This window comes from Pseudonaja textilis, chromosome 17 (assembly GCF_049901715.1).
Source record: "Pseudonaja textilis isolate UNSWEBS1 chromosome 17, rPseTex1.2, whole genome shotgun sequence".
NCBI lineage: Eukaryota > Metazoa > Chordata > Lepidosauria > Squamata > Elapidae > Pseudonaja > Pseudonaja textilis.
This window is the reverse complement of record NC_142006.1, coordinates 9,005,839-9,031,829: the sequence shown is the minus strand read 5'-3', so window position 1 is coordinate 9,031,829 and position 25,991 is coordinate 9,005,839. Positions and strand designations below refer to the sequence as shown.

Genomic DNA, 25,991 nt, shown 5'->3' with positions numbered 1-25,991 from the left:
AAGCCCAGCTGAGTCCCTAAATCCAGATCCTCGGGCTCTTCTCCGAAACAGGGAGGGGCGGCCCCCTGACCTTAGCGGGGCACCCAGCCCTTTGGAAGGAGGCAAGACCCCTTTACCGCCCAACGGTCGAGCAAAGGGGTCTGCAGCCTTACAACACCCCAAGAGCCACTTGGACCCGTTTCCCACAGAAAAGGAAACGCCGGGAGCCTCGAAACCTGGCTGGGCGTGGCCAACTCATTTAACAACGGGAGCAATTCACTTAATGAGAAAGTGGCAACAAAGGCGGTAAAATGGGGGGGGGAGAGAGACTCATTTCACGAATGACTCGCTGAGCAGTGGGAAATTTTTTGGTGGTCGTAAGTCAAGGACTACCAGTATCTAACCCCATCAGCCACCTCCAAAGCCAGACACCGTTATCCGGTTCTCATTTATTCCCAAACAGGAACAAAAGAAATTGCCCCCCCGTTTTCCCTGCTTACCACGAGCGTTTCCAGCTTCCCGAGAATGAAAAGGCTGTATTTGGCTCGGGTGATAGTTACGTTCAGGCGCTGTAGGCTTTTCAGGAACCTGGAGAGGGGCGGAGAAAAGGGCACCACAAGGCAATAATAATACTTAATAATTTCGAACCCGGGTCGCCCTGATCGGAGACGGCAGCGCAGGGAGAAGGGGGGGAGGAGGAGAAACGGAGCGCAGGAAGGCGCCTGAAACACCTTCCCCGCACGACCCACCTAGAAGCTTGACGCTGTTCTGATTCAAGCGCAAACACTCTGATTAATATTTCACGCGGGGCCTGAATATTTCATTCGTTCCAAAGGTGACTGGCGAAACGGGAACACGCCAGGAAGGCGAGTATGACTTCCCCCCCCTCAGCCTCCTCCTCCTTGGAGTAAAGCTGTTAAACCAAAAGCTAAAAGGCAAGGACTTGTATTCGAAACACGGGGGTTAGGTCTGGCCTGAGGGAACGAGGTCCTCGGGATGGAGGTTGATTCTTTTTTTAAAGCCCTGGATTCTAAGAAGGCGGGGATGATGGATCCGAAGCTCAGCGGGGAGACGAACCAGAGGCTTGTATGATGAACTTTCAGATTAGAGAAGGACCCTGACACCAGGAGACAATAAATTCTAGTCCCCCCCCCTTAGCCATGAAAGCTGGCTGGGTGACTTGGGGCCTATTACCAGGAGATGCGAGTTCTAGTCCTGCCTTAAGCATGAAAGCCGGCTGGGTGACTCTGCGCCTGTCACCGGAGACTGGGAATTCTACTCCTAGCTAGGGAATTCTGGGAGTTGACGTCTGCCCATCCAGAAGGCCCTTCGATTTGAGAAACAAGGCTTTCTACGGAGAGGCTGCCCAGCTACCCGTTTCATCCACCGCTCTTAGCTGCCCCCTGGTGACCGCCAAGCCGGCTGCTTTGGATCGCTACGGGAGAAGGCAGAGAGGGCGCTTTGGAGCCTAGAAACGTGGGGACGGAGCGCTCCCTGGAAGCACAGAGGGGAGGGCAGATCTCTTGACCTTGAGGAGCCCAAGCAGAAAACCCTGGTTTGTTCAGGAGGGTCTCCACTCTGCTGCAAGAGCTGTCTACTCAGGACTTTGGGGAGGTGGAAACGAGGCAATTTGCTTTAGAATAAAACAGAACAGAACAGAACAGGAGTAGAGTAGAGTAGAGTAGAGTAGAGTAGAATAGAGTTGGAAGGGACCTTGGAGGTCTTCTAGTCCAACCCCGTTCAGGCAGGAAACCCTGTAGCATTTCAGATCAAGGGTTGTCCAGTCTCTTCTTAAAAATGCTTGTGTTCCCACCCAGTCTGCCCTTCCTCTCTTCCAGTTTTGAATCCTTTTCCTCCCTTAATTTTGTTTTATTGGAATTGTTTTGAGCCGGGTGAGTTGCACAGAGCTTTGAGGGGTGTCAGGCACCATTCAAGCGGATGACAAAATTGAAAAAACTAAACTAAAAGCAGCCGAACTGAACGCTGGACTACCGAAGCTGTTTAGAGGAAGACTCTGTCTGGGGTTCGAAGGGACCGAATGAAACTTTGGGATCTGCCTGGCCTTGCAAAGCGTAAACCGGTGTTTCCCAACCGTGGAAACTTTTGAGATGTGGATGTCAAAGGGACACCTTAAAGGATGCTGGCTGGGGAATTCTGGGAGGTGAAATCCACGTGTTTTAAAAGTGCTCCAGCGTGAGAAACACCACTCTGGACATACAAGGGTGAGAGAGTTTGGCTTCAGTCTATTCCAGAATTGGGGCTGAAGTCCCCCAGCTGGCCAGGAGTCAGGCCTAACATGGGGGGGGAAACGGGGGGGGACGGACAGAGACCTACCCAATCGATCCTTGCGGGTTGTTTGCCCGCACGCAGGTGACAATAATGCAGTCTTTCTCGCGGCCTTGGAATCCGTCTATGGTGTCAACTTCCCCGACGCTGGGAGGTGGGGGGGAAAAACGGGGACAGGAAGGAAGATGAGTCAAGATGGTATTTTTAATCCACACCCCACCTTCATTAAAAAAAAAATAAAAAAACAAAACCCAAACAGCCTCCTGGAAAACAAGGGCTGGGAGGGGAAATGCAGGAAGGATGAGGAATAATCTTAATTTAAGAGATTTTACAATCACCTGGGGTGGGGAGAGACGAAGAAGCAGAGGGTCAACCGGCAGGGGGAAAAAAAATCACAGGTAGTCCTTGATTTACGAACGTAATTGGGGCCAGAATTCGTCGCCTTGAAGCAAGGAGGTTGTTCAAGCGCCCGATTTTATGACCACTTGGGTTTTTTTTTTTTCAACCAAGGTCATTAAGCGAACCACTGCCCTTGTGAAATGAATGGCGCGATCATTAAGCAAATCCGGGGCTCCTCCACTGACTTCGCTGGATTGGAAGCCGGCCCTCTCAACTGTCACTAAATGAAGTGCTGTAAGTCGAGGACCACCTGTGCTCCACACAGTGACAGGAACAGCTGACGGAGGGGATGGGGCAGTGGCCACCGTTCACCTGTCCGGTCCTCACCTGTTTTCCCCAAATTCTCTGTCCAGCTGCTTCTGAATCCTCCTCTTCTGCGCGTTGTAAGGGGTGATGATCCCAATTTGGCGCGAGCTGATATCCTTCTTCCACCCTTTAATGACCCTCATGAGCTCTGCCAGCAGCGTCACTTCTTGGGGGTTATAATAGGAGCTGAACAAAGAGCGGGAAAGGAGATTTAGGGGAGAAGAGGGAGGGAGGGAGGGAGGGAGGGATAAACTGGATCGTGGAGATGCTGCAATGGTGGTAAATGTGAAAAAAGGCTGCAAGTCCCCTTTCCCCCCCGTGCCGTTGTAACTTCGTATGGTCGCTAAACGAATGGTGCCAAGTCCAGGAAGGCCTTTATTCTAAACTTCATGTCCTGTAGTATGTCTTATTTTAAGGGTGAGGCTTTGGATTTGGCAACTGTCATTAAGTACATGCCAGTTGCCGAGAGTCCCGATATAGGTCACATGATCCCTGAGGATACTTGCGATGGTTGCAAGTGCGAGAACCGGTTGCAAGTTCATCCTTTTTGGGGCTGTTGTAACTCCAAACAGCCACTGCACGAATGGTGGTAAGTCTAGGACTACCTATGCCTGGACAAAGATGACTATCGGCCTATTTGAGCAGGGGGCTGGACTAGAAGACCTCCAGGGTCCCTTCCAGCTCTATTCTATTCTAGGTTCTGCTTCATTGCGGTTGCATCCGTGATTGCTAACTTGGGTTAGTCGTCGCAGCTAGTGAGAGGCAGCCTCAAAGCCACTTAATCAATACAGACCAGCCAACTTACTCGTTTTCTCGTTCCTCGCGGCTGTCTAAGACATCGAAAAGCATGTAAGGTTGGAAAGGCCACGCCAAGGAGAAACGATCCTCCGCTATTTTCCTGTCGTGGGAGAAGTCACAAAAAGGAAGGCACCTTGGGGCTGTCCAAACACCCCTTAGGCACAAAACGCCACTGTTGGCGGAGGAAGCAAAGATCTGGAATAAAAGGGGCATCAAAGGCCCACTTTTTAACGCTTTTAAGGAAGATTCTTAAAACTGCCTACCTGTCAGTGGTCAAGAGCCGTTCATAAATATATTTGGATGGAAAATGGCAGATTTCTGGGTGCATCCGATACTGAATGGTGAGCTGAAGGACTGGAAATTTTCCGGAGATATTTTCTTGATCTTGTTCCTTGAGATGCTTGCAGAGACGCCCTAGCAGAGACTGGTCGTATCTGTAGTCCTGAGCTCTCTGACAAAAGGAGAAGACAAGACATTCAGAAGGGCTGCCCCAGCTCAAAAATATATTCTGGCAATCCTCAACCGAGCCCAAGAGCCATTTAGGTGGATTTTACCACCTTTCTTGACAGAGTTGTTAAGTGAATCTGGTCGCAAAAGAGGATTATGTGACCTTGGGATGCTGCAACCACCCTAATTATGAACCAGTTGCCAACTGCCTGCCTTTTGATCACATGACTGTGGGAAACGGTTGTAAGTCGCTCGTTGTAACTTTCACTAAATGAACTGTTGTAAATTGAGGACTTGCCTGTACTGTGGAATTCATCCCCACCATCTTTCACCAGCAACGTGGGAGGCCAGGTTATATTGCGCCCATTTTACAGGTGGGGAAAATTAGAGGCAAGCCACTCAATCGAATGAGGCACCAAGGTCGGCCCAGAGCAAACATTCTTCATCTAAGTTTCTGTCACTTTTTCCTCCCCCCCAAAAGAGAGTGCTGGGTTCAGGACAGGCTTTCAAAGGCCCTTGAGCTCCAGATGCCACAGGCACAGTGGCTGGGAGGCCGTGAGTAAGTCAACCTTAATTTCTTCCACCTTAAAAAACTTCCCCCCAAATGGCTGAGGCATTTTGGAAAGCTTTTTTGTCCTGTTTGCTCCGCTACCAGGGAAATTATAAAAAGCTCCTGTAAATGATCTCATAAGTCAAGTATCCCTGAATTCCAGACTGTCAATTCCCCTGCGTGTTTAGCATATCCTTGATTTGATTAGAAAGGAGGCAAGGAAGCAGTACACACACACACACACACACACACACACACCGTGGCAGTTAACGGAGGAGGCGGAGAACTCAAAAGAACTCAAGCGGTGAATTTAATCCCGCAATTAGCTAGAAGGCAGCCACAAAGGCGGTCTGTAGACAGTTAGCTGATTAAAAAACTTGTAATATATACACCGTTTTTTAATATATATATTCCCACTCGTGTCATGGAGACAAAAAGCAGAACTGGCCACTTTAGGAAATAAGAAGCGGGATCCAGAGGCCCGACACATCTGGGAGGTGGGCTGGACGGAGCAGCCTGCAGGAAAACAGCTGCTGGCCAGGAAGAGAATAAGAGAGTTGGACGGGACCTTGGAGGTCTTCTAGCCTAACCCCGCTTAGGCGGGAAACCCTGTAGCCTTTCAGACCAAGGGTTGTCCAATCCCTTCTTAAAAAACTTCCAGGGTTGGAGCGTTGGCAACTTCTGGAGGCAAACATCTGGCTTTCTTGCACACCTGGAGGCGTCTTCGAGGGGCAGCTACGTACCAGGGACTTGATGGTGGGAGGCAGCTGTTTGGGGTCTCCAACCAGGACAAGTTTCTTACAGCCATGAATCAGAGGGATGAGCGTTTCGACCTCGCACGCCTGCCCCGCCTTTTAACCAAAAATAAAAAATAAAATAAAATACCAGGGTGGGGAAAAATAGGTTAGAAACTGCGAGGAGGAAATGAGGAACCACCACAAGCGGAAACAAAGGGGGCGTTCTTTAATGTCCCTAGTCAAAAACAACTTCTCAAATCTTTGCAGATTCCTATTGCAAAGCTGAGCTTAGCCCAGAAGACGACAAATATTTTGTTATCCTTTGAAAATTCACTCCTAGCTTTAAATACATGGCATTTTACTTCAGGCCTGCTGTCCTCCTGAGGCCTAGGCAATTTTGGCAAATTCAAAGCCCAGTTTCCTTCTCCTCGCAAAACCTGGTGAGGAAAGTGGCAACGTGGAGCAAACCTCTTTTGACCGCCGCCTTGCTTCGGCAGTGGAAATGGTTTGGCCGTAAGACGAGGACGGTTTGTCCATGGGAGGTTGCTAACTTTTCCCAGGGAGAGGGGCCCCATCGCCGGCGCCTTACCTCGTCCACAATCACGCAGCTGACGGGGTCCCCGCCCAGCCTCTGGAAAGCCGATTTCAGCAGCACCCCTCCGCTCGTGCTCAGGGTGCAGCAGATGATATGGGATTCCAAAATGATGCTTGATTTCAATTCCTGAGATCGCCTGCGAGCCTAAAATGGAAAAGGATCCTGGGGGTCGGTCCGGGATTAGATCCTGTCCATTTTCAACTTCATGGAAGGAACTTAAAACTCGAATGGGTCTACTCCCGCCACCCCAAAAGAGCAAAATCCGTCAGAGCTTTCTCGCTTCGGAGGCCACTTGGATTGTATTGACACAACCCGATTCAATTATCATTTATTTCTATCCTGGCTTTATTCTTTTTCAAATAACTCAAGGCGTTGAGTGCATCCGACACAACTTCCTTGTCCTACCTTCCCCGTAAGAACCACCCTGTGAGGTGGGACGGGCTGAGAGAGAGGGACTGGCCCAGAGTCACCCAGCTGGCTCACAGTCTCTGGGTGATCGGCCTCAAGTCACCCAACTGCCTTTCGTGCGGAGGGCAGAACTAGAACTCCCCAACTCCATGGTTCTAGCCTGGTGCCTTAACCATTAGGTCAAAGTGGCTGCAGGTCAACTCCATTTCCTGAGCTTATATTATATGCTAAACCATAAAATCAGGCACGTGATTTTAGGTTCCACGCGATTCAGTTCGGCCTAGATTCCTCTCCTCACCATTGCCAGAAAGGTAGATCCGGTCCAGTGGTGGAGGCACAACCAAGGCCAAAATCAGTAAAAATCCAGCCCACTTCCTAATTCTCCCACGGGCAACAAAGAATTTTGGAATTTTTCTATTGGGATGATGAACTGTTATGGATCCTAGGGGAGTGTCACCTCTTTGAGTTGAGAACCCAAGCGCTCCCTCTCCTTCGAGAGCTGGCAAATCTCATCCTCCAATTGTTGTTTCTGGAGAGAAAAGAAAAGCAAACCTTTCACACATCAGCCATTTCCCTTATGAGACGTCAGCTTCCTCTAGCCAGCCCAAATCCTGCACAACTCCGTATTATTCAGATCAAACCACAGTTTCATGACTCAACTAGGTAACATCATCATCATCATCGAGGAGCATCTGCAAGAAAACCACCCAGCTCAGAGAGCACCAAGGACCCCTCAGTTCTCCTCCTCTCAACAAATACCCTGCCTTCTAAGCACTGATGACGTTACCTAGTTGGGTCATGAAATGTCAAGGAAACCACCCAACTCAGAGAGCACCAAGGAGCCCACAGATTTTAGCTTTCTAGGGGAAAGATGAAGAAATGACCAGGTCTGAAAGTCCCGAAGCTCTCCCCAAAAGGCTGTTTTCACCAGCCTGGCAGACTCCTCCGTTTACAGTCCAAATCCCTTCTCCCACCTAACTGGAACCACCACATAGCTCAGTTTCGGTGGTTTAGTGGTCTTCTCCCACGAGATTGCTGATGAAGTCAGAAGCCTCCCCCCCCCCCCATCTACTGCCACAATGACCCCAAAGGTAATTTTTCCACCTGGGATCTGCTGGTTACCTTCTCCCCCTTCTCACTTCTGTCCATGGCCCGCCGACGAGACAGAGCGTCCAACCGCCGATCTAAATCTTCCTTCTTCTTCTGCAGATCCTGATCTTTACCAAGCATGGCCTTATCTACGGAATCAAAACAGGGAGGTCGGCCTTTGGACACCAGATTGAAGATCTGGTTCAGAATCGGCCCAGAATCTGGTTCAAGCTCAGATGGTTTGAAGCGAAGTAAAATGTATACAGGTGATCCTCAACCTACGACGATACAATGGAGCCCAAAATGGATGTTGCTAAATAAAACGGTGCTTAAAGTGAACGTCGCCCCATTTTACGATGTTGTCACGCGAATCCCTGCAGTTGTGAAGCTGGTCATTAAGTGAACCAGGCTCCCCCCACTGACTCGGCTTGTCAAGAGGTCGCCAAAGCACGTGAACTCCGGGATGCTGCAACCGTTGTAAAGTACATGCCAGTTGCCAAGCACCTGAATTCTGATCACGCGACTGTAGGGATGCTGCAACGGGTGTTAAGTGTGAAAAACGGTCAGAAGTCAATTTTTTCCAGTGGAGTTCTAACTGAAAGGTCACTAAATGAATTGTCATGAGTCAAGGACTACCTCCATTCAAGAGCCAAGCCAGGGTTACATGCAACGCTGGTTTCCAATTCATCCCTATCTTTATTCCTAAATGTATCCGTTCCCTGCTTTCTCCCCTTCTAATTTCCTCTTAAGGGTAAGAGATTTTTCCCCCCTTTTTTTCACTTTATTCTTTCTGTTCCCTCTGGAATGTACTGATTTAGATTTAAGGATCGAGGTCCTTTTTCAGGATCTCTAATGGTCTTTCTAAACAGCAGGTTCCACTTGGTTGAGTATTGTATACTAACTAACCTCCCTCTGTTTTTCTGATACTTCCTCAGCTGGGAGGGAATAAAACAACAAAAAAAAATAAACAAAACAGGGCTGCCAAAATAGGCACCCTCCCAATTCCCAACCCAAGGAAGGGGCTTGAGGAGAAAAAAAGGCAACACAATTTCACACTCACTGATCTTGTGATCGATTTGATCATCCAAGCTGAATTTCCGGACTTCGCTGTTGATCGATTTCTGTTGTCCTAGACGGACCAGGTTGATGTCACCACAATTCCCTAGAGGGTGAGGACAAAAGGCAGAGTCGTGCCGTTCCTCAAGTTAGCAGACACCAAATCCTATGTTGTTTGCCGAGATATCGAAATGTATAAATAATTAAGCAAATAGCAATAGCACTGTATTCTAACCAGGAAGGCAGGAAAGGGATAAGAAAGAGGGAGAGAGGGAATTGAAAGATGCTGACATCAGGGAAGGAAGAAAGGAAAGGAGAAGAACTGAAAAATGCTGACATCAGGGATGAGAAGGGAAGGAAGGAAGGAAGGAAGGAAGGAAGGAAGGAAGGAAGGAAGGATTGAAAGATTCTGTAATCAGGGATGAGAAAGGAAGGGAAGGGAGGGAGGGAGGGAGGGCAGTAGTAATAGCAACAGTGCTTAGACTTATATCCTGCTTTTCCAGCCCTCTCTAAGCAGTTTATAGAGTCAGCCTCTTGCCCTCAACCATCTGGGTCCTCGTTTACTGACTTCAGAAGGATGGAAGGCTGAGTCAATCTTGAGGTGGTCAGGATTGAACTTCTGGCTGTGTTCATTTTGTGTTCACTTGACTGTGGGGGTGCTACAGTGGTCTTAAGTATGAAAAGGGGGCCGTGGCTTTTTTCAGCGCTGTTGCAACTTTGAACAGTCACGAAACGAACTGTTCTTAAAAGTCACGGTGTACCTGTATTACAAGGCCTCTGGTGGTTTGAAATGCCTTGAGCCTTGTGCAGCTTCTCCCTGCCGTCTCCCGGGGACAAGGACCACAAGTAAATAGAATTAAAATGGGGGAAAGGGAGGCAGCCATACCTAAAGCGTTTTTCTCCCGGAATTTTTTGAATTCCAAAATAATTTTTTTCATGAGGTTATCGATGGCAGCGTTGGAAGGCGCACAAACCAAAATGCGGTGCGTCTTGATCTTGGCGTTCAGCCTCTGGATGGAATTCTCTTTTCCTGATCTCTGGAGATTCAAAAGGACACCAGGTGGTCTCGGTTTCGGAAGGCAAACGTAAAGAAATCCTGCAGCTCTTCAAAAATCGCGCCGGAAGTCAATAGCAAACCACTCGAGCACCGTGGCCAAGGAGCCTATGGCTGTATCCATCCCCGGTGTACGACCACAATCGAGCCCGGAATTTATACGGCCAAAGTGAGAAATTGGTTAAGTGAGCTTTGCCCTGTTTTATCATTTTTCTTGCCCCTGTCGTTAAGACAGTCACCACGGTTGTTAAATTAGGAAGACCGTTCTTAAGCGAATCTGCTTCCTCATGGACTTTGCTTGCGAGGTGGTCACAAAAGGGGATTAATGTGACCCTGGGACACTGCAGCCGTCATAAATAAGAACCAGTTGCCAAGTGTCCAAGATTCAGGCAGTTCCCATGAGTATAAAGATTTATGGCAAGCGTGAGGTCGCTTCAAGAATCTGACCAACTAACAGCCAATGGGAAACGAGCGGGAGATAAGGGAGGCATTCAAGGCAGGCTGGACTTAGGCCTCTTGTGGGGCGTGCAGGGATTCATGACTGATGGCGCGCTTGACCCCTCCCTCGGCCTCGGCCCGGTCAGCTGCTACACCACCCTCAGCTCGCCTCAAAACGACCATCAGAACCTTCAAAGGGGTCCGCATGGCCTACCTCATCAAGGATGCGGTGGAGAAGCCCAACGATCACCTTCGACTTTCCTGTCCCTGGTGGCCCATGGATCAAGCAGACCTTGGGTGAAGATGGGTGCTGGGTTATCATGGCGTAAGCACTTTCAATAGCTCGCTTCTGCCCTTCATTGAAGTCCTTCATGTAAGGAAGCTGGGGGGGGGGGGGAAGGAGGAGGAACAGAATCACACCAGGTCACCAGAAGACACTATCCATCTCCATGACCTACTCTAGATCGCTTCTTCTTCTTCTTCTTCTCCTCCCACAACGGACCCAGGTCTGAATCCCTCCTTTCCCCAAAGGGCAGGAGAAGTCAAGGTTGGAAAAAGAGTGTCCCGTTTCAGACAGAGATGATGAGAAGAGAAAGCTAGGGCTTAAAGGTTGATATTGCCACGATATTATAAAAAAAAAAAGAGGTTGAGATTCTAGAAAGAGTGCTGAGAAGAGCAACAGAGATGATTAGGGGACTGGAGGCTGGAAACATACGAAGGTTACAGGAACTGAGTAGGTCTAGTCTAACAAAGAGAAGGATTGATAGCATCTTCCAGTATTTGAGGGGTTGCTGCAAAGAAGAGGAGGGGGTCAAGCTATTCTCCAAAGCCCCTGAGGGCAGGACAAGAAGCAACGGGTAGAAACTCATCAAGGAGAGAAGCAACCTGGAACTAAGGAGGAATTTCCTGAAAATGAGAACAATTAACCAGTGGAACAACCTGCCTGCAGCAGTTGTGGATGCTCCAACACTGGAGGTTTTTAAGAAGAGACTGGGCAGCCATTTGCCCGGGATGGTATAAGCCAGGTCTCCTGCTTGAGCAGGGGGCTGGACTAGAAGACCCCCAGGGTCCCTTCCGACCCTGTTATTCTGTGAACAACCATCCACATTCTTACCGATTTCTCAGACTCGGTGTTCAAATCTCTCGGGGAGAAGTAGGAGGCACTTGGAGACAGGATGGGCACGGCTAACGGGCTGCGATTCAGCATCAAGAGGGCCTGGAACCTCCGGTGGGTTGTCGCCAAAGAGCTGACCACCATGCACTTCACATTCTTCTCGACGCGCGAGAGATTTCCTTGAGTCTGGATGGAGAGGTGGCAGGTGACCTGTTGCTCCTTTTCTGTTTTGGGGAAACAGGCCAACAAAAGATGATTTGTTCAGGCATCACACTTAGGCAGAACCCCCTGGCGTTGGGACACAAATCATGGTTTGATTTTCTAAGCGCTTAGTCAGAACTCATCAACATTAGGACACAATCATGGCTTGATCTTCCAAGCAGGCATTTTTTAGGGGTGGAAGAACTAGGGATGTTGGCCAACTTGAGCTACTCGTAATAAAACTGGGCTAAAAAGAAATGAATTACAATTCTTTGGACCGCCTCCAGAATAGACTTTTCGTGGGTCATTAAAAAACATTCCTCGGAGCAATAACCCCGAAATACTTACTAATGTTCTGACTGGAAGGCTGAGAAAAACGAGTCACGAAGCCAACATGCCGAACGACGTGGCTCTCCCTGTCTCGTTCGTCGTAGTAGAACCGTTTGTCAGATACTATCAGGAAAACCACATCATCTTCTTTGGGGTACTGCTGAGTTTCTAGGTCATGCTGGGAAATCTTAGCTGGGGGAAAAACAAAGAAGACAAAATACAGGATGATCACCCAGTTCTACAGGCAAGTCCTCGGCTTACCACAACTGAGCCCAACGTTTCCGCTGCTAAGTAAGACAAGACGTTAAGTGAGTTCTCTCCCGTTCTGTGGCCTTTCTCACCCCTCTGGTCAAGCGAATGAATGACTCTAGTGATAGCAACGGGGTCATTGCGTTGATTTTGCTCATCAGAAGGTCGTGACCCCGGGAACACTGCAACCGCCGTAAGTACATGCCAGTTGCCAAGCGTTTGAATGTTGATCATATTGCAATTTTGGGATGCTGCAACAGCTGTTAAGTATGAAAACCTGCGACCATTTTCGCCCTAACAACCGTTGCAGCATCCCCCGTGGTCAGGGCAGGGATTCACATTCGGAGGCTGTTGCTCTTGACATGAATTAACATTGTGAGAAACAGAAAAATAACCTACTGGGACTACCAGAGTCTATAGGTGTCAGAAGGACAAGGTAAAGGTAACGGATCACCTTGCACATGTGCTAGTCGTTCCTGGCTCTAGGGGGCGCTGCTCATCTCCGTTACAAAGCCGAAGAAGAGCCAGCGCTGTCCGAAGACGTCTCCGTGGTCGTGTGGCCAGCAGGACTCAACGCCTTCAAAGGCGCACGGAGGAACGCTGTTCCCTTCTTCCCACCAAAGGGGTCCCTATTTTTATACTTGCATTTTTTGTACATGCTTCCGAACTGCTAGGTTGGCAGAAGCTGCTGGGACAAGGAACGGGGAGCTCACTCCATGACGCGGCGCTAGGGATTCGAACCGTTGAACTGCCCACCTTTCTGATTGACAAACTGAGCATCTCAGCCACTGAGCCACCACGTCCCTATCTCAGAAGGGTAGCAACCCCCACCCCCACCAACAGCTACATGAGCCAAAGTTTTAGACAGAAAGATTTCAACGTGTATCAGAACTATTTGTGATCCCGCTAAGCTGCTGCTGCGAAATGTGATTTTGCAAAAGTAGGTGGTTTTGAAAGCCGCGAGAAATCAGGAACGGAAAGCAGCCGATGGAGAGAGGTTTGAGGTGTACGCGGGGTATATGTGGAGATGGTATGTCAGTCAGGAAGGACAAGGAACTAAGTTGTGAAATGTGTGCAGAAAACTATAAAAAGAATGTCCTGGGATGAGTTCAGGGCCGCTGGCCATAGCTACTCCTTGCTGGACTCAGCTCTGTCAGTGGACCTCATGGCAATGGGTTATTAGATAGAAGTTGGGTTATGATGGCTGTTCATGTTCCAAATTGCTCATGAAGTAAACCTCTTAAAATACAAATTGTTTTTTGTATTGCTCTCTTTATGTATGTTGAAATCATAACCCTTGCAAGCATGTCTCCACCTGGTGCCATGCGCCTTCGGTTCCCGGTTCTTCAGGATGGGCTGAGCTGAGGTTGTGGGAAACGAGGAGCCGGATGTTAACGGTATGTGCTGAAATGGCGGTGGTGTAATGTTGTGGTAAGGAGGAGGAGTTGCCCCAGTTATCATGGCAACCTGGCAAAATCTTGAAAGTCATTAAGTGTTTGTGGTTTTCAAGAGTACATAATGTGAATGTGAAGAGCGGCTCAGGGCCAACCGGCTTCAAGCAGTCCCTTTCGGCTGCTTGTCCCACTGACTCTCATTGCAACGGGAATGTAAGCTACGCTTTAGATTTGCAAAACACCCCTGGATCCCAAAAGGAGATGTTTTAGGTCAGTGGTGGGTAACCTTTTTTGGCTGCCGTGCCGATAATTGCTCACGCGCCGTAAGTTTTAGGTTGTGCTTGTCTGTTCATTTTATGTAAGGCGGTTTTTGCTAACAATTCGTGATTATTTTTCCTCTCCTCCCCCCCCCCCATCAAAATTCTCACTTCGCAGCCATCAGATTTGGGCTCAATTTGGGGGCCGCAAAGCTGCGTTTGTCTTCGTCTCTTAAGCTCACGTCTTTGTTTTCTGACCTGTGAAATCTGCCTTGTTTAAGTCCATGTTGAAATTCAGTAAGGTCAAATGAAAAGGCTTTGATTTCTTCAGTTTCTGGTTGTCCAGCCATTCACATGTGACCTGGAAACAGGGGAGAAGACGATGACACTGGTTTAACATCGTCTCTGGACGAGACCTCAGTGCATCCGCGACACCATGTTTTGCTCCGACGTGGAAACACTTATTATTCCCTCTAAGGTTTCAGGCCTCCAAGGAAACCCCCTCCCGGGTGGGAAGCTTGAAGAAGGACAAGAATGCCAATACTAAAAGGCACATGGCCCTTGACTTACGGCCAAAACCGAGCGCCAAATTTCGGTTGCTAAGCGAGACGGTTCAGCGAGTTTAGCTCTGCTTTACGGCCTTCCTGGCCACGGCGGTTAAGGGAATCGCTGCAGCCGTTAAGTTAGTCCCATGGTTGGGAAGCGCATCGGGTTCCCCCATGGACTTCGCTCGTCAGGTCACAACGTGGGGATTGCGTGATGCCAGGACACTGCGGCCGTCATAAATATGAGCCACAGCTCCTCAAGAAAGTCTGGCTGCTTTTTGGAAAAGCACCTTTGGAACAACCATGACCTGGAGGATTGAGAATCTCCACAGAGTAGAGTAGAGTACAGCATAGCAGAGCAGATTAAGGGATAGAATAGAAAATAGAATAGAGAGTAGAGTAGAGTAGAGTAGAGTAGAATAGGGGACGGGACGGGACGGAACAGAACAGAACAAGAATAGAATAAGAATAGAATAAGAATAGAATAGATTTATTGGCCAAGTGTGATTGGACACAGAAGGAATTTGTCTTCGGTACATAAGCTCTCAGTATACATAAAACACACAGGCACTTAAGACATCTGAATGGTCTTGGAACAAAGAAGGCCGCTTACCTCTTCAAAGGCATTGAGCATCATCAAAGGGAAGAAAGTCTTAAAATAGTCATCGTAGTTCTGAAACTTGACCGGAACGGAGTTCACAACTGCCTGCAAGAGATGGTTTGGTGGTCCCAGCTCCTTGAAGTTGGCAAACATATCATAGCTCCACTTCAGGATTTCTTTGGTGAAAATGCTGTGGTCTCTAGGCTGGTTGTGAGAACTGGTGACTCGGGCAAAGGACGGGCATGTCTCCTGACCTGTGTCGGAGCGTGTACTGACCAGGCGGCTGTTTTGTTGGACACCGTAGGGCTGTGTGGAGAGGTTATTTCCATTCCTAGGGCCAAGGAGATTGACCAGAGTCAGCTTGGGCCTCAGGTCGTCCGCCTTCAAGGCAGCAAAGTGGGCCAGGCTGGATTTGGGCTTGGCCACCTGCACGGAGCTGCTCTCAATGTCTCTGGAGAGGCTGGCAATCCGAGAGGAAGCAACAGAGGTGAAGGTTTTCTTCGTGGAAGGCTTGGCAAGCATGCAGGGCTTGGCAAAGATGTGATCTGGAGGGTGAGGCAGAGGGTGGACTTGGGCTACTTCTGCCGTTTTGGGACATCCGGGGTGTCTGCCTTTCTCAACGGCCTGAAGTTGATCCTGCAAGGTCAGGAGATCATCTCCATTTTCTGAGCTACTGCTACTTTCGTCTAGCGAGCAAAGCTCCATGTCTACCGGGTCTCTCTGGGTTAGGAACAAGTCCTCCTTTAACCCAGACGCATTCTCGCTCGAGTTCTTGTTGCGCCAATCAGAAGAGGAACCCGAGTTGGCCCCGCTAACGTCACTTGAAGAGCAGACACTCCCTGGAGCAGAGGAGGAACACCCTGGAACGGCTGAATCGGGACTGAAAGTCTCCTGCCTTGATGATGGGAGACCCTCTCTCTCCAGAGATGCAGAATGGGACCCATCGTCCTCTCGCGAATGCGGCGGTAGCAATTTCTTCAGGTGGTTAGAAGAACTCTTGCCCTGGCTTGGTTTTCCTTTTGGATTGTCAACCACCTTCTTACCAGTAGATTCCACCGTTTTCTTGGGAAGAGGCTTCTTTGCTCTGGGGACTTCCTCCCCTTTCTTCTTCTTCTCCTTGGACCTTGACTGCCTGAAGAACTGGCGTTCTTGGCTGGCCAACAGCGCTTTGTTCCGGATAAGCATCCGCCGAGGTTCAATCAGTTTGGGCTTCCTCCTCTTCTGGTTCTTCTGGGGAAGCTGCCCGGCTGTTTTTCCATGGCTACGCAACTGGGCCAGGGTGTCGTGAGACCGCTGGGAGAGCTCGGCAGCTTTGCGGGGTTTCTTCTTCAGGCCCAGCTTTTCGACGGTGGACGTCGGCTCGGGGAAATGGTGGACTTTCTTGGGGGGGACCACGAAAGGACGAGGCAATCCAGGCAGCGTCTCACGGGCCGATTCCTTTTCGGTCAAAGGCCTCCTTTCCTCAGGACTTGGTGGAGCGGTGTTGAGACACTTGGATTTGGCCAAACTCTTCCTTGGTCCGGGAGCTGGTTCCAGAGACGGTGTCAAAGATCCACCAGATGCTGGTGGTGATAGTGGCGTAGGGGATGCGGAAGCTGACCTCTGTCTGGGAGACTCCCGGCCGTCGTCGTCGTGCGTGGCTGTGAAATACCTGGAACAAACAGTGGTGCTTCCCTCGCTGACATTTTCCTCGTTGGCTTGGACAGGAAGTTTCGGTTTGGTTTTACCGACTTCCACCTGCTGTTCCAATTCTTGCGCGGCTTTTTCGATAACGTCATCCCCAAGACAGTCTGTATCATCATCCTGCTCGCTAAGGCACCTAGCCAATGCCAAGTCGCGCCTGCCAGCGGTCTTCCCTGGAAGAACACCTGCCTCCGCTGTCTCGTCCAACTGGCTGTCTCGCCAAACGGAGTAGATCTCGTCTTCGGTTTCAAACTCAAAGCACTGCGATTCACATTCCCCGTACAACGGGGAACTGGAAGCGGTTATGACCTCTTGTTTGTTGGCCTCGTGGTCCTTCTGAAGGGACCCACTGCTAACGTCGTCTTCTTGGCTCCTCCGGCTCAAGTTCACTTTGTTCTCTTCTTCGTCGGAAGACGTGTCCGAAATGATGATGACTTGGCTTGAAGGCCCACCTGTTCCAGGGGGCAACGTGGGACCTTTGCTCTCAGATAGAGACCTACACGCCCCTTGAACTTTTCTTTGAATAGGAATCAAGTTACTTTCTTGACGATCAGCTAAATATAATCTATCCTCTCTGTCTACTTCGGGCTCTGTTGCTTGGACCACCGATTTCTTTCTCATCAGGTCCTTCCTAATATCCATCAAGGAGACATTCATGTCATCATCTGTGCTACTTTCTTCTGAATATTCCCCGCTTGTCCAAGTTCTCTTAAATTCTGCCAAGCTGTCTCTGGGTTCCTTCTTTATGGAAAGGATTTCAGCCTGGAAGCCGTTCTCTGAACTTTGCGATGGTCTGCAGGGAAGCCAACTGGACGTGCTGCTACCATCCCTCGAGGTGCTTCTTGACGTTCCTTCCTGGTGATCTTGCTTTTCCTCCTTAAAGGATTGCTGATTTTCGCTCTCCGGCCCCAGCAGCCTCTTCCTACTCTCCACAAACTGTTTTAATTTCAAAGTGAAGTCTGCTTTGTTTGACTCAATTTTCTCAGGGATTGTTTTCGGAACCTGGTTTTCTTCCACAGCAGAACTGCTGGGCTTTTGGTGGAGGTCAGCGTTGGCAATTCCGAGCTTCTCTTCCTTCCCACTGGGCTCTTTCTTCTGAAAGTCTTTGTCAAAACTGCTTTGGTTTAGGGAGCTATCCTGGTTCACCAGGATCGAGTGGAAGCTTCCATTGTTCTGGTTGGGTCCCCCCGTTGAGGTAGAATGCAAGATGTGCTCCTCATGCATTAAACCCTGTTTAGCTTCCTGCTTAAAGTCAGTCAAATGGAGCTCCGAATTTTTCTGATGGCTTTGCTCTCCACAAATGGACCCCTTGGCTTCCTCATCCAAGCTATATTTCTTCTCGCATAAACTCTCTTCTTGAGGAAGATATCCTGGACTTCTGCCCTCTGGTCCTCTGATGAGGCTGGTCAGATGCTCTCCGTGGGAGGAAGCGCTCGATGACTTAGCCCAGAGGCTTCCTATGATGTCAATCAAGCAGGTCTGTAATTCCTGCGCCTGTTGGGGGCTCAGGTTCCAGTCTTTGTGACTACGCCGGAGCAAATTCAGCTCGTCCAGGAACAGGGAGGCCTTCTGTCCCATCTGGTAGCCTTCCTTTAGGAGAACCCGGATCAAATTCATGCAAACAGACTGTATGGAATCTGGTTCCCATGAGGGCACTTTTGTGAGGCGCCTGGGTCCATTCCTGGCCATGTCCCGCTCGGCTCCGCCAGCGAACGCCATGCTTGGAAGCCCGGCGCACACCACCACCACCTCCACCCAGTTTTGAGAGCTGGCCCACAAAGCATTGAAGCACTTCTTCTTCAGGCTGAGCTCCACCACCGCCACGAGGATCCAGATGAAAAACTGAGACACTTTGTCGCATGGCTGGTCGGCGTGGTGTAGGACCTCCTTGACTTCGGAACAGAGGTGCTGGATGACCACTATGCTGTAGGCGACACCCAGCTCCTTGAGGTCCATCAGGGAATGGAAGAAAGGAATGAACCAGAGGAAAGTGCTGTAGTGCAGGCGCATGTCCCGCCCGATGTCGTACTGGAATATGTCGGTCAGGGTCTGCATGTCTTCATAAAAGTTGGGGCAGTAGTCCAAGCAAGCAGCAGTCCTCAGTCTGGAGTCCTGAAAGATAATCCAGACAGTCTGTCAGCTGCCACCATGCGGTGACGTGGACTACTGCCACGGACTCTGGGGAAGGCTGGATGGGAGAGGGACTATTTGGGGGAAGGCGAAAGTAACTACTCTTATCTCCCGAGGAAGCTGCTTCAAGGTTGGGAAAAGAGGGCAGCGGCATGCCAACCTATCCTGAAGTGCCCATTTTGAAAACATTGGGCACAGGGGGCATCAGCGACTGGAGCAATGAAGGGAGGGAAAAGGGGAACTTTTTGGTGCACGATTCTCAGTTCTGCCTAAGCGCTACTGCAACGCAGGGGAGTTCTAATAAAATTACACCTTTCTCAACAAATGGAGCCAAGGATCGTTTTTATTTAGAGGTTTAAGTGGCAGCAGGTCTGATAGAGTCACTGAACACTTCCACTCATTCCTGGACCGCGTGTTTCTCAACCGTGGCAGCTTGTCATAACTTCTAACAGTTACTAAGTACTGAACTAAATAATACCATTTAGGATATTCAGAATTTACCTGCTGGAGCCTTTCTGGGTTGTAGTTATATACAATTTGGCTGCAGGTAATTACATCTTCGTAGTCGGATGGTGGCTCTGATTTGGTGCTGAAAAACGAAGAAGAAAATCAAAGAAAGCCCAAAAGCAGCATGTCCCGGTTTACAACCAGGAGCAATAAAAAAAAAAACTATGCTCATCTTCCTGACACCTGGAAAAAGATTAGACTGATGGCCCCTGGCTATTGGTCAACTGGGTGGGTGCGTGTGACTGTCCCGAGGTTATCCAGTTGGCAAAGGTGGGACTAGAATTCACCATCTCCCAGTGATTGGCTCAAACTCACCTAGATGGCTTTCGTGTCTGTGGTGGAACTAGAACACTCACCATCACTTGGTCTTTGGCCCGAACTCACTCAGATGACTTTCATGGCTAAGGCAGAACTACAACTCGCTGACTGCCTCCTGGGGATTGGCCCAAGGTCACTTAGGTGGCTTTCACGCCTGAGCTCCCGGTCCCTTGTTTTGTAGCCTTTCACCACTAAACCAAACTGGCTTTCAATTTGCCAGAAGTGAAATTTAGGGAGGTCGGGGAAAGGGTTCGGATTATTCATAGATCAGAAAAGACAAGCTGCATATGGACCGAAGGCAGTTTTGTTTTCGATGCAGAACAAAATGTTTTGTTTTCATAATTTTCATTTATACAAACATTCCATCTTTCATTTGAACAGTGTGTTCATTTGTCTGGGTATAAGTATCTTGTGCAATAACCATTATAGTTTATACATATTCATTGCTTAGCTTTAGTACTCTATTCTTAATACTAATTTACATCATATATCTAATTCTTATAACGTTCCCCATCTCAACATTTTTAATTCTTACATTTACTATTTTGCACTGGTCTTCTTTAATTTCTAACTTCCATATTTGTTTTCCATATTGTTGATAAAATAAATCCCATATTGCATAGTCTTCAATGTGTTCCTTCTCTTGGGATTGCTAGGGTTAACCTATTCATTTCTGCAGAGTCTAATATTTTTTTCTTATCACATTCTCTTCAGTCAGACAGTTTCCCAATTTTGTGCAAATACAATTCTAGCTGCAGTTAGTACATGAATAATTCAATATACATTCTCGTGACTATAATTTTCATGATATTGTTTTGAGTGGGACCAGGACAACTAGAGAAGAGAAAAAGGCTTCTAAAAATTTGACCCTGTGCATGCAACAACAAGAGAAAAACTGCTTGAGAATAGTTTTAAGAAAGAGCAAGGACACAACTCCAAGGGAGACAGGGGTGCGTTGCTTAAATCTGAATTCCCCCTTTCCAGATTCCTGTCATTAGAGTGAAGAAAAAGACACAGACCTGGAGCACTTTTGTCGAATGCTCTCTATTTCCTTCTTATAGCTGGCGTTATTGATGATTGCCTGGAACGCGCGGACAGGATCCGCCAACTGACCCCACACTTTGGATCCCAACTTATCTAGGATCACCATGAAACAGTGGAGGACGGGCCAAAAGGGGTCATCGATTTCACCTGGAGCAACAACGACAACAACAAAAAAACATAATGATGATCCTGGTTTGTTTGTTAAAACTTCCAATCCTGGTTCCTTCTGGAAGCTGAAGTGGGAATACGGAGCATTCCCACCTCGTACGGCAGGTTGGGCTAAGGGAGTCAGCCTCACCTCGAAGGTGGGAGTATAGGTAGTCCTTGACTTACAACTTTTTGTTTAGCGACCGTTCAAAGTCACAATGAAAAGTGTGACTTACGACCGTTTTTCACGCTTGCGACCACGGCAACATCTGCGTGGTCACATGAACACAGTTCACATGCTTGGCAACTGACATATATATATGTCGACTGCAGTGTGTGTGTGTGTGTGTGTGTGTGTGTGGTCTTTTGTGACCTTCTGAGAAGCAAAAGTCAATGGGGGGAAGCTAGGTTCGCTTAACAACCGGGTTTTATTACTTTAACAACTGCAGCGATTCACTTAACGACTAGGGCGAGAAAGGTCGTAAAATGGGGCAAAATTCATTTAACACTTGTCTCGCTTCGCCCGGGAAATTTTGGGCTCGGCTGTGGTCCTACCTGTACTATCTAAGACTCTACATGAGGGTTCAGTGCCCGAGTTGGACAACAGAAACTTGACCAGAAAGTATAAATGACCAAACGCTTTGCCAACACACCGTAGAAAGTTGATGTCTTTGCATCAACCTTCCGTGAACATCCTGCCACATAGCCACCCTTTGAACTTATGGAAGACTTCTGACCCAAATGTGAAGTTCTGACATCCACCTACCACCCCCCCCCCAAGTCACATGATTGTGTGATAGCTGCACTGATAACTGTTTGCAGATCCCACAGTCATGTTTCTGGCAAAAACAAAAAACAAAAACCTGCCCACTGCAAACAATGGGTTTATTTAACTATGGCGACTCCTTTCGTGACCGCTGCAAAAATGTCAGAAAACCAGGTTGCAGACATGACGATGACCTGCTTAAAAACCATCATGGCTTTTACAACTGTAATTCCGGGCTCGACTTTGGCCCTACGTCAAAGATTACATACTATTATATGAACCACTCGGGCATAAAGGCATAACAGTCCCCGGTCTCTGACTCTTTCCATCACAGCCTCCAGAGTTCACTCATCCATTACCATCGGTCTGTTTTTTCATGATGTGCATGATAGACTGCATGAAATTCTGTTTGTCCGGTCCGAGCATCAATGAATCCATTGCTTGTTCTTCCAGCACTGAGAGCAGCATACAGAGACCTGCATGAAAACCCCCCGAAATCAGACATTAACTGGCCGCTTCGTAATCCACAAGCACCTTCATTACAAACAAGTTTAAATCAGAATAAAGCTGGAAGGGACCTTGGGAAGGAAGGAAGGAAGGAAGGAAGGAAGGAAGGAAGGAAGGACAAAAGAAAGAAAGAGGAAAAAGAAAGAGGGAACAGACTAAAACCCAATTCCCATAATAACCTTGCCATTCTCTCTCCTTACCAAGCCAATAGTTCTTATAATTGCCAGTATCATACAGATGGGGAGGCAACAGGACTAGTCTGGTTTTCTCAACCCCCAATGAGCTATAGATATCCGGGTTTTCGAAGAGGCCCAGTTCTATCACTTTGAACAAACAGATCAGCACTTCTTGGATGTCATAATAATCGTCTCGGTCGACTTTGCCCAGGTTCCTGGCGGTCAGGATGGCCCACTGGCGGATCTAGGGATTTGAAGGTTGTTGAATGAATGGGTTTTAAGTCAAGCATTATGTGTGCAGCCAAATTTATTTTATTTATGAAGCAGGTGGGTCTGATAAGGTGACTCTGATAAGGTGGCTTGTGGACATTGAAGAAAATGCAGAATAAAACTCATCCGGGGACCCTTCCAACTCTGTTATTGTGTTATTCGGTTAATCAATAACGGCCTTAAATTTAAACATTCAATTAAAATTGTAGCCTACTGCAAGCAAGATCTGATGTTCTTTTCGCTCTTTCTGCAAGTGCAACCAGCAAAAATAATGCTCCCTCTTTAAACGTTCACTGTTAATGCCAGAATCTTGAATTCTAAGCTGTCACTCCCAAGGAAGCCAGGTTTACAAACCACGATTTGATGTTGGCCTATGGATCCAAATTGGTTCAGGGGCAAAACAACACCATCACCAACCACACACACCCACGCCCAAAAAAAACCCTTGCAGATTCAAGTATTTAAATAGGAAGAGGTTTACCGCACTAAGAACTTACTGGGTACCTGGCTCAATGCGTTTGCTGCAGAAATGCAAAGAATTCAGCTCTGGAGACGACAAACGACGACGTCAGGAGAGAGAAAGGAAATAAACCCGAGTGACTCACCGTTTCATTGGGGTGCACCAGGAGTAAATAGATACCGGGATGCTTGCCAACTACTTGGTAGAAGTAGTTCATTTCCTCCATTTTGCAGAGAGCTTCTACGCACAGCTCGCCTGCAAGCGAGAGAGGAAGGGCGAAGTCAGGCAGGCAGGCCACCCAAAGAACAAGATGTTATGCATCTTTTGGAGATCAAAGCCACATTTGGGGGAAGAGAGAAAAAAATGCTATTTCTGCGGCTTAAGGCATTGTTTTTTTAAAAAATTCATCTTCGTCTCTCCAAGGTCAAAGCTCCCAGATCTTCGCTTTTTCAAAAGACAGAAAGCTCCTTTTTTCAGCCCCCCCCACATCCACACACACACACACAAAAGGTTTTGAAAAGTTTGTGTTTCAATGGACGGGGTTGCTGAAAGGAAGGGAGGCGAGGTATGGAAACAGAGGCCAGAGGGGAACCGGAAATATTATCTGTCATTTCACACCTCCAGTCTGCTTGGCTGAAGAAAGTTGCAGCCATTTTGCAAGCTCTATTTTTACGCCAGGTGTGAACGAACCCAAGGTGAGTTTATCTAAAAAAGGGAGGATCAGAATGCTGAAGGGATGCTATGAAGATATGAGATATTTACACAAAAAGAGAAGAATGCTCTTCGCCTGCGGCCAGACGTCTCTGACGTCTCACCACTGATTCCTTAATGCCAAGCTTACGTGCAGCAGCTCTGTCCCCTTCCTGGATAGACAGATCGATTGCTTTCAACTTAAAAGCTGCATCGGATGCTTTTCTTCGTGTACTTTCCATGTTGAGGGTGTGAAAAATATTTTGCGTTTGTGTGTGGTTGTGCTGCTTGCGTTGAGCGCGCCAAAAACTACCGGCAGCGCCTTCTTTGCATTGACCTCTTGCGTCTGTCACGTTTTTGAGCCCCCTGATGGCAGTTAGTGAAGAAAAATCTAGAGATACGGCGCATTGCTGTACAAGCCGCAGGGTTCAAAGCGTGGGAAAAAAGTAGCGGCTTATAGTCCGGAAAATACGGTAGATATATATATATATATTATAGATAGATATAGATATAAGTAGAAATAGATATATAGATATGAATTAGATATAGATTAGATACAGATATAACGGCAGGAAGCTGGCAAAATGCCCAGGTGGAATCTTTGGTGCTGGATTCAGAAAAAAAAGTCTCCTGAATCCAGCAATTTGGGAAGCTAAGAAGAGAAGCCTTAGACAACTTGATTCCTACGGTCCTTAGATCAGGATCAGGAATTTAGCAACTTTAAGACTTCCTGGCTGAGAGATTCTGGGAGTTGAAGCCCACAAGTTGCCAATTTTGGAGACCCCTGAAACTGTTTTGTCTACAATAAAAAAAAATTTTTTTTGGGGTGGGGAGCTAAGTCACGTTCTCAAAACTTCTGCCAAAGTGCAGAGATGTTTGACAACAGATATCAGCTGTCAAGATAGAAGTTGGACAGGTCTGAAAAGGTAAACAAATAGTGCCTAGGAAATGACAGGTAAAGTGCTTTGGGGTAAAACAATTAAAACATTTGCTATTGCCTGGTCTTGTTTCACAAGGCTGCATTATAGTATGTCTGAGCTTGATTGTTTTCTAGCAGACTAGATAACATAACCAGTGCATCAAAGATCTCACAGTCCTCCTCCTCCTCCACTCCACAAACCGCACTTCCTTCTAGCACAGATGATGTTACCTAGTTGGGTCCTAGTTGGTTGCAAGAGAGCAACCAAGCTCAGAGAGCACCAAGGATTGGGGTGATCTCTGCTCAGCAAGTGGGTCAAGAGCGCCCCCCCCCCTTCAAAACTCACTGAGGTGTTCATGAAGTAGCAGGTACGGATACTTGAGGACTTCCAGCAAGGGCACCCGGAGGCGCTTCTCAAAATTAGGACCAGTGCAACACAAGGTCCAGGGCTTCACTCTGTCTTCCTCCACCAAGTAGAGGTCGTTTTCATCGTCCACTCGCATGGACTTCTCAAAGTGGTCAACGAGACGGATAACTTCCAAATCCCACAGGATCTGCAGTTGGAAAAGCAAAGGGGAAATTCAGGAGGAGCCTTGTTTTGTTTTGTTGAAGGAAGAAAAAAATAACCATTGGTTTATTATAGATCTGAAGATTTAAGGAAGACATGGATTGGGCAAAGGGACCTGCAAAATAATGAGGAGGTGGGAGGAACAGTATGAGTATCACTTGAAAGGGAGGTCAGAAGTCATTGGTACACTTCCTAACTTCAGTTATTTTCTTTTGGCCTTTTATTATAGGAACATTCTCAATAAATATAACAAAAAATTGAACAGCACTATAGAACAGAGATTCCTAGGTCTGGAAGGGGCCGTGGAGGTCTTGTAGTCCAACCCTCTGCTCACGCAAGAGACCGTATCCTACCCTGGACCAATGGCCTCTTCTTGAAAGCCTCCAATGACGGAGACAAGCCAGAAGGTAATTGTTCTCAATGTCAGGAAATAAATAAACATAAGTATCAACTACGCAGCTGTCTGAACCTTGCCAAGATACAAGATTTAAGTACCCAGATTGAGATCCGTTCTTATTTATAAGAAAAAAACCATGCCAACCTCGCCCAAGCAGACCGGTGCCCTGGATCAGAGTACCTGGTGCAAAGATGGAATCCCATCTCTCGCTCTGTGGTACTCCTCCACGCATTCCAGACAGTAACAGAGGTCATCGTTGGCGGCAGCAAAATCCTCCGAAGACAGGGCAGCAGAGGCGTAATTTGCTAGTAGCTTGGTAGTAGCGGGACCACCTGGTGTACACCAGCAACATGTACTCATTCTACAGGGAGGAGAAAAAGGGGACAAAGGTTCCCGTGGGAGTAGATTCGTAGCTCAGGGCTCAAACCTGTGCGGTCCTGAGCGCTCTCTGAGCTTGGGTGCTTTCTTGCAAATGTTTCATGACCCAACTAGGGACCAACATCAGTGCTAGATGGGATTTGCAGAGAAGAGGACGACTGTGAAGTCCTTGGTGCTCTCAGAGCTTGGGTGCTTTCT

The 25,991-nt window shown here is 48.1% G+C and overlaps 1 protein-coding gene across 1 annotated transcript in view; it reads right to left on the bottom strand.

Moving 5' to 3' along the window:
• The window catches only part of SETX (senataxin), a 29,159-nt gene that overhangs the window by 1,847 nt on the left and 1,321 nt on the right, over positions 1-25,991 (bottom strand). The window contains exons 2-24 of the mRNA XM_026712243.2: positions 25,596-25,776; positions 24,797-25,004; positions 22,987-23,096; positions 22,136-22,355; positions 21,788-21,904; positions 20,491-20,662; positions 19,148-19,235; positions 14,846-18,628; positions 13,946-14,048; positions 11,806-11,979; positions 11,257-11,480; positions 10,357-10,524; positions 9,537-9,687; positions 8,655-8,756; positions 7,628-7,743; positions 6,963-7,034; positions 6,092-6,241; positions 5,509-5,616; positions 4,032-4,219; positions 3,776-3,868; positions 2,992-3,156; positions 2,314-2,412; positions 480-567 (exon numbers count right to left, since the gene is read on the bottom strand). Coding sequence (XP_026568028.2) covers positions 480-567; positions 2,314-2,412; positions 2,992-3,156; positions 3,776-3,868; positions 4,032-4,219; positions 5,509-5,616; positions 6,092-6,241; positions 6,963-7,034; positions 7,628-7,743; positions 8,655-8,756; positions 9,537-9,687; positions 10,357-10,524; positions 11,257-11,480; positions 11,806-11,979; positions 13,946-14,048; positions 14,846-18,628; positions 19,148-19,235; positions 20,491-20,662; positions 21,788-21,904; positions 22,136-22,355; positions 22,987-23,096; positions 24,797-25,004; positions 25,596-25,775 — 6,879 coding nt within the window. The 5' untranslated portion in view covers position 25,776. The remainder of the gene's footprint in view (positions 1-479; positions 568-2,313; positions 2,413-2,991; positions 3,157-3,775; positions 3,869-4,031; positions 4,220-5,508; positions 5,617-6,091; positions 6,242-6,962; positions 7,035-7,627; positions 7,744-8,654; positions 8,757-9,536; positions 9,688-10,356; positions 10,525-11,256; positions 11,481-11,805; positions 11,980-13,945; positions 14,049-14,845; positions 18,629-19,147; positions 19,236-20,490; positions 20,663-21,787; positions 21,905-22,135; positions 22,356-22,986; positions 23,097-24,796; positions 25,005-25,595; positions 25,777-25,991) is intronic.